The sequence below is a fragment of the Anarhichas minor genome, unplaced genomic scaffold, assembly GCF_050575085.1.
Source record: "Anarhichas minor isolate MPS153535 unplaced genomic scaffold, ASM5057508v1 ptg000116l, whole genome shotgun sequence".
In the NCBI taxonomy this organism is placed as follows: Eukaryota; Metazoa; Chordata; class Actinopteri; order Perciformes; family Anarhichadidae; genus Anarhichas; species Anarhichas minor.
Genome location: NW_027466562.1, coordinates 134,676 through 142,665, shown reverse-complemented (window position 1 = coordinate 142,665; position 7,990 = coordinate 134,676). Strand labels below are relative to the sequence as shown.

Here is a 7,990-nt window from a genome sequence, read left to right as displayed (position 1 = left end):
TGCTTATCTTTCCACTGTTCCATATAAATATACTATATATTTATATATTGTAACAGGAATGCACGGAGGACAGAAATTAGTGGCAGCGCAGCAATCACAGGCAGAGTCAGTATTGCAGGTTTTTAAGGGTTTTTAATCCACCAAACCTCAACCAACACAAAACAACAGAAAACGTAGCTCCTTCCAGAGCTCGATCAGTTAACTCTATAACTAAACTAAACCAGCCGGGCCGCTAGCCGACTTACCGGCTCAATCTTGTTCTCCTCTGCTTCTCCTGGCCTTTTGTTCACCTCCCTGATGAGGAGATCCAGATCAGGTGTGTCTCTTCCCACACCTGATCTCAATGCTCTCATCAAGGAGAGGGTGGAGCCTTCTGGCAGGATTGTAGCAGCCAGCCACTACCCTGCCCCTCAGGCCCTTACACATCCCCCCCTTCAGTTCTGGCCTTGAAGGGGCGGCCATTGTCCATAGGGCGTCTCTTCGGGACAGAGCATCTGCATTCCCATGCTTGGCTCCCGAGCTGTGAACGATAGAGAAGTTAAACTCTTGCAAAGAGATGAACCATCTCCCTACCTTTGCATTGGTGTCTTTTTTATTGGCCATCCAGACCAGGGGAGCATGGTCGGTCACCAGAGTGAAGTGGCGTCCCCAGAAGTAATAACGAAGTCGCTCTAGTGCCCATTTGATGGCGAGAGCTTCCTTTTCAACAGTGGCATATCCTTGTTCCCTTGTATTGAGCTTCCGACTGATGTAGATTATGGGATGCTCCTCACCTTGAACTTCCTGGGAGAGTACTGCCCCTATGCCCGCCATTGATGCATTCATCTGAACGATCATCTCACGGCTGAAATCTGGGGTCACCAATACTGGCTGAGCACTGAGGGCCCCCTTCAGGCCCTGAAAGGCCTGTTCCGCTTCTTCTGTCCACTTAACCCTGAGTGGCTGTGAGGCTCTGGTCAAGTCTGTGAGGGGAGACGCTACAGCAGAGAAGTTTGGGATGAAGCGAGCATAGTATGAGGTCAACCCTAAAAATGTCTTTACCTGGGCCTTGGTGGATGGGCGTGGCCAGCCCTGGATCGCCTGGACCTTGCAGTCTTGTGGCCTCACATTGTCCCTCCCAATAGTGTAGCCCTGGGCATAGGATAAGCATCAAACTTTGAAATTTCATTTAATTTCCTAAAGTCATTACAGAACCGGTTGGTGGTGTCTGGTTTAGGGACCAGGACAACCGGGCTGGTCCACTCACTGTAGGATTCTTCTATCACCCCTAGAGCCAACATTTTCTGGACTTCTTGCTCAATGACTGCCCTTTTTGCTTCGGGTATCCTGTAGGGGCGCAATTTGACCTTCTGACCTGGTTCTGTGTTAATGTGATGTTCCACCAAGGAGGTGCGCCCAGGTTGTGTCGAGAACACATCCAAATTCTGCTGAACCAGCTCCCTGGTTTGTTGTAACTGTGCTTGTGATAAGCCAGGACCATATGCTACTTCAGTAACTTCACTGTCTGGAGAAGAAGGGAACACATCAGGGGACACACCACACAGGAGCGTATCTCGGCTGTATCACCTTTTTAGCAGGTTAACATGGTAGATTTGGGAGGTTTTGTGTCGCCCAGACTGACATACCTTGTAGTTGACTGGGCCTACCTTCTCTGTCACCTCGTAGGTTCCTTGCCAGGAGGCCAAGAACTTATGATTAGTGGTGGGGATTAGGACCAGCACTTTATCCCCTGGTTGGAACTCCCGAGGTTGGGCCCCCCTGTTATACACTCGCCTTTGTGCTTCTTGGGCTTGAGCCATGTGGTCCCTCACCATTGGCCACACGTCCTTCATGGGAGCCTGCATCTTCTCCACATGTTCCACAAGGCTCCGATGGGGACTTGGTTGTTCCTCCCAGGCTTCTTTTGCTATGTCGAGGAGACCTCTGGGCTGTCTCCCATACAGCAGCTCAAAGGGGGAGAAGCCAGTGGATGCTTGAGAAACCTCCCTGATTGAGAACAAGACATAGGGCAGAAGCTGGTCCCAGTTACGACCATCTTTATCAACCACCTTCTTTAACATTGACTTCAACGTCTTGTTAAAACGTTCAACTAACCCATCAGTTTGTGGATGATAGACAGAGGTGCGAAGCTGTTTTACCTTGAAGAGCCGGCAGAGGTCTTTCATTACCTTGGACATGAAGGGGGTGCCCTGGTCCGTCAGCATCTCCTTGGGGATTCCAACTCTGCTGAACAAGTAGATTAGCTCCCGCGCAATTCTTTTTGTTGTCATGTTCCTCAGGGGAATGGCCTCAGGGTACCTTGTTGCATAATCAAGTATAACCAGAATATACTGATGTCCCCTCGCGGACTTCGCCAGGGGCCCCACCAAGTCCATAGCAATGCGGGAAAACGGCACATCAATGATAGGGAGAGGTATGAGGGGACTTTTAAAATGGGGCTCAGGGCTCATCTTTTGGCATTCAATGCAGGTACGACAATAGTCTTCTACTGCTCTTACCACCCCTGGCCAGTGGAATCTGCTTGCAATCCACTGCCTTGTCTTCTCCACCCCGAGGTGGGCCCCCATGACATGGCTGTGGGCTAGGTGCAACACTGTGGAAACATACTGTTTTGGGATAACCAACAAGTCCCTTCTCTGGCCTTCTGTCTCTTTAGTATAGTACAACAGTTTATTTTTGATTGTAAAACAAGGGTAGGTTAGCTTACCCACACCTGGAGCTAGTTTCCCCTCTATTTCCATCACATTGCTGCGTGCCGGCAGCAGATTAGGGTCCTCCATCTGGGCCGTTCCGAACTGACCCTCCAAACTCGGCAGCAAGGAGGCTTCATCTTCATCCTCCCCCCCCCCCCATCTGTGCCTGGCCCCGACGGGAACACCAAGTTGTCCAGTGTCTCCTCTGCATTGGAAATCGGGTTATCCCTCCTTTCTTCAAGTGCAGCGCACACCACTTTAGGAGTATCCTGATGAGAGGTACTGATTAGAGTAGGCTTTTTCTCACAGCTTTTCAATTTAGAGCCAGGCTTGGTTCTTGGTAGACTCCTTTGGTTGTCCTGCCTCAGCTGGTAATACAGTGGGCAATCCCGGCCCACCAAGACGGGGACTGGGAGAGAGGGAACCACCCCTACTTTCAGCTGACAGCTGCCTTTAACTGTAGTGAGTTTGATGTGGGATACTCTTTGGTGTCCCCATGTACGCAGGAGACAGGCACCATCTCACCAGGCCGTGATGGTTCCAGAAGATGGGGTTGGACGAGGGACACCACACTGCCGGAGTCGACCAGGGCTTCTGCATCTCTCCCATCTACTTTGACCGGTATCATATGGGCTGGCGAGGTTTCCTGCACCCAGCAGGAGGCGAGCAAGTGACATGGTCTTCCACCCGATGAGTCGGCCGTGGGCATCGGTTCATCCTTCCCTGGACAGTCCCAGGATATGTGGCCTGGCTCGCCACATTGAAAGCAGCACCTTAGATCACCTGTTGAAGGTGGTCACCGTCATCTTGGCCCCTCCAGTTCAGGTGTCCTCCTAGTCTTTGGTACCTCGTCCCTAGATTTCTGGCTCACCTCAGGGTCCGCTCACGTTGATTTCAGTAGTTCGGCGGTAACCCTCTGGCTCTCCACCAGGCTAACCAGGTCCTCTAGATTGGCTGGATTCTGCTGACTGGTCATTTTCTTGGCCTCGTATGGTAGAGATCGAACGTATTTGTCCATCATGATCCTCTCCAAGACACTTAGTTTGGCTGGGTCAGATGTCAGCCAAGCTTTGGTTACCCGGCCGAGGTCATACATTTGAGCCCTGGCTGGCAATTCTGGTTTAAATCTCCAGTCATGGAACCTCTGGGCTCTCGCTGCTAAACTATAGCCGTACCTTGCCAGGATTTCCTTCTTCAAGACCGCGTATTCCTTGGACTGGTCTGTAGTGAGGTCGAGGTATGCCTGCTGTGCCGGGCCGAGTAGGAAGGGACCGACCAGATCTGCCCAGGAATCGTCGGGCCAGCCCTCCCTCTTAGCTGTGCGCTCGAAGGCTGTCAAGTAGGCCTCTATGTCGTCGCTCTCTGTCATTTTGGGAATAAAATTACTTGGATTTGGCTGCCTGGACCCGTCCCTTGGTGCTGGAGGGGCTGCCGCCATACATTTTTGGACCTCTGCATGGAGAAGGGCATTCTGCTGTTGTTGCTCTTGAATCATTGCCCGGTTCAGGGTCTGCTGTTCAGCAGAAATACGCACCAATTCTCGCACCAGGTCCTCCATTGTTTGACTGCTACGCCACCACTAGGGTCCTCGTGCCCATATTCTCCACCAGTGTAACAGGAATGCACAGAGGACAGAAATTAGTGGCAGCGCAGCAATCACAGGCAGAGTCAGTATTGCAGGTTTTTAATCCACCGAACCTCAACCAACACAAAACAACAGAAAACGTAGCTCCTTCCAGAGCTCGATCAGTTAACTCTATAACTAAACTAAACTAAACTAAACTAAACCAGCCGGGCCGCTAGCCGACTTACCGGCTCAATCTTGTTCTCCTCTCGTCGTTCCCCTCTGCTCTGTTTCTCCTGGCCTTTTGTTCACCTCCCTGATGAGGAGATCTGGATCAGGTGTGTCTCTTCCCACACCTGATCTCAATGCTCTCATCAAGGAGAGGGTGGAGCCTTCTGGCAGGAATGTAGCAGCCAGCCACTACCCTGCCCCTCAGGCCCTTACAATATATATATATATTTATATACTCGTCTACTGGCAATGGTCGCCTACTATTCATTTAAAAAACCTGCATATACGCACTCATTTTGTTGGAAAAGGGATATCAGATGGCAGGAAGTTCTTCAGATCAGGAGGAGTCACAGAGAGTCAAATGGAGCTGCATACTCAAGCGAGTATAACTTTGGAAGATATCCACTTTGATCTGTTTAACTGCGACTAATTAGGATTAGGATGCATTTTGGAGTATATTTTCTCCCATCACTTGCGTTGGAAGCACATTATGCAAGAAAGGATGTTTTAACAACCAGTATGCAGAGGAGGGATGATTACAGCCAGTGGAACATGTTTCAATGCTCACATAGACACCTGACCGTCGTTTTAAGACAGAAGAACAAATGTGAACAAACACTTTCAAGAGACAGGAGCTGATGTGACTGGATTGATAGGATTCAATCATTTGTTTGGTCGGTACCAAAAAATAACTATAAAAAAAGGTTTGACATCTTGTCATACCCACGTCTTTCTGTAACAACACATTGCTAGGGCCTGTGTCTGTGTGTGTCTGTGTGTGTGTCTGTGTGTGTGTGTGTGAGTGTACATGAGTGTGTGTGTTCATGTGGTGCTTGTTACACTGCCTCTGTATATGTGTGTGTGTGTGTGTGTGTGGTGGCTGTGAGGGAGTTTTACAAGCAATCTCTTTACTGCTTTGTGTGGTGCACACCTACTTTTACTACCCTACCACAGTGAAGAAGGAGCAGAACACACACACACACACATACACACACACACACACACACACACACACACACACACACACACACACACACACAGTTCTAATAAGCGCCATGTGAATGATACGGGCCGGGTGGTTTGGTATTGAGTTCTCTCCGGCTCAGTTTATGGGGAAGCTGCAGTGCGGGTGGGGGGTAAGGGGTAGGGGTTGTGGGGTGGGGGGCACACAGACATTAGTTTAATTGTAGTTGTGGTCTGAGACTAAAGTGAGACCTCATACAGCATTCATGTACAGTGCAGAGTCTCTCATCCAAACATACAGGAAATGAGAATAACTTACTTGACTGACTCTCACATCACCAACATTAGAAGCAACTATATCAACAGGACAGCAGTACAAGAGCTGATCAACCATGTTTAGTTAAGATGTCACTGAAGTCAGCACAACAGATCCAAGTCTGTCATGAGTTCCTGTGATGAGCAGAATGCAGATAGTTTGGGTTTCATTGTCAAGGAACTGAGATATCCATCTGGAATTTTATTCTGGAAAATGTGTCTCCCTGCTGTTCTAAAAAATAAATAAAAATCATCAACAATTTTGATAATCAATTAAAGCTAGGATTCGTCAGTGTTGCCGACTTTGCGACTTTCCTCGCTAGTGCTGCTACTTTCATTGGAAAACAGTTGGCAGCACTTGGCTGTGTTTTTCAGTTGGATTATCTGAGCACGCTCGCTAGATCCCAAGATTAACAATAACAACCGAGCTTTAATAACTGTCTATATATATTTAATAAATATCCGTTAATACAATATAAACATTTGGTGCTTTTCTCACTAAATTAAATATCATTTGGTTTTGGATGAATCAAGTTGTCTAAAGACATGTCCTCAGGCTGTGAGAGATTTGTTTTTGAGAGAAAAAAAGAATCATTAGATTAGTTAATAATGAAAATAACTGTTATAGACTAAGAATCACAGTGTGGGGGTAAATATTGCACAAACGCAATACTGCTACTGGGTTCCAGACAGTGATGTTGTTTTTCTATGACTGAAAGATAACTGGATCAAAACCAGCCTTTGTCCTGGGTGGTGTTCTACCCACGGCTAAAGTTAACCCATTACTGCGTTTCACCATGAAAACAGTGTCCACAGTCCAGTGTCGGAGTCCCTCACAGACTGATCACTGCAATCTCTCCAATCAGGGTCAACAACTCCCAGTCTAGTTTAAATAATTACATTCCCCTTTTTACTGAGTCACATTCATCTGCAAAACACAAGCGCCAACAACTCCATCCACAACCGCTCTGGTTGTAAAGTGAAGAGACGTATTCTGAGCCAGATCTGAGAACTAAACGTTAAAAAGAAAAACCAACAATATACAAATGAAGATAGAAGAGAACCAACTGCCTCCAAGTTAAAAGTATCTCCTGTTCAGGGACTATGTGTCAGCACTAACTAGTGTAATTGATGGGTGGGCGTGCAGTCGTATACTTCTGTCTGACTTGGTCTGTGTTGGAGTAGATTAGTGCTGCAGGCTTGTTAGAGAGATCATCTGGTTCGGTCTCTCGCACAGGAAAAACAAACAGCAAAGGGAACCAGGTCATAATGGATGATATACAAAAGACACACTACCACTACAGAACTTATCCCATGACACATTCCAAGTGAACATTATTGTTTACAATGGATTTATTAATAACAGGCCAATCAGTGACCAAGAACAAGACTGGTAAAGTAGGCGAGCGTGTACTGTGTGAATAGATGTGGAACTCTGAGTAGTTTGTGGTACAAACAAATAAATAACAGATTTGAATAATAAAAAAGAGTTTTTTAAAGAAAACATACTTACATTAGCCACAATATGAACTCTATTAGTTCCAAATTGCAGACTGCAAATTGTAAGTATTGTGTCAGAATGGCAGTAGGGTTACTGCTCGATGTTTGACCTTTTACAGAATTGACATGATTTTGGATGCTTTTGCTTCATTTTCCACAACAATGTGGTTTATAACCCAAACGACTGCGCCCACATGCAGGGCTTCAAATCTCATGCTAAATCAAATCTTGGGCAGAAAATGCACCATTTGTCCGGTTTATCGGAGCATCACAACGTGTACATGTTCGTTGTCGAACTGGATTTATTGCATTGAAAAATAAAATGGTCGTTGGAAATAATGCTGTCAAGAAATAATGAAATTGAGTGTGTGAATAAATAAAAAATAAAACAAAATAATACAAATAATCTGACTCTTACTTAGAAGTAAGTATTTGAAATGATTGACAGTAACACATTGTATTCATTGAATGCACTATATATACTGTATACTGTGCAGGCTTCAGATGTTGGTCTAATTCAAAGTAAATCCTACATTTATAGGCAAAGTGATAAATAAACTCGATTTCATTGCATCAGTTCACTTGTTTTCTGTTTCCTGTCGACCACAAAGTTTGTATTTTTATTCTCGACATGAAACATTTTTTTATTAAATGCAAGATAACATAATCAATCAAAAGTGCAGTAAGCTACAGTAATGTTGTAATGCAGGAGAGCATCGATTAT

General features: G+C 46.3%; 1 protein-coding gene across 1 annotated transcript; it reads right to left on the bottom strand.

Annotated features, from left to right (window-relative positions):
* Positions 1 to 249: 249 nt before the first annotated feature.
* On the bottom strand, positions 250 to 3,321 carry LOC142940136 (uncharacterized). Its single transcript, XM_076083051.1, has 6 exons — positions 3,219 to 3,321; positions 2,860 to 3,102; positions 1,622 to 2,650; positions 1,230 to 1,504; positions 403 to 1,131; positions 250 to 294 (listed from the first exon to the last, which is right to left on the bottom strand). The coding sequence occupies exons 1-6, from the start codon at positions 3,319 to 3,321 to the stop codon at positions 250 to 252; spliced, it is 2,424 nt and encodes an 807-aa protein (XP_075939166.1).
* Positions 3,322 to 7,990: the final 4,669 nt, after the last annotated feature.

Bases quoted from the DNA above. Each gene is read 5' to 3' on its own strand.
- LOC142940136 (XM_076083051.1), bottom strand. From the start codon at position 3,321: ATGATACCGGTCAAAGTAGATGGGAGAGATGCAGAAGCCCTGGTCGAC. The intron at 2,651-2,859 runs GCACAGATGGGG...ACTATACTAAAG, and splicing joins GGTGTTCCCGTCGGGGCCAG to AGACAGAAGGCCAGAGAAGG. The intron at 1,505-1,621 runs GTCAGTCTGGGC...CTTCTTCTCCAG, and splicing joins CCCAGTCAACTACAAGGTAT to ACAGTGAAGTTACTGAAGTA.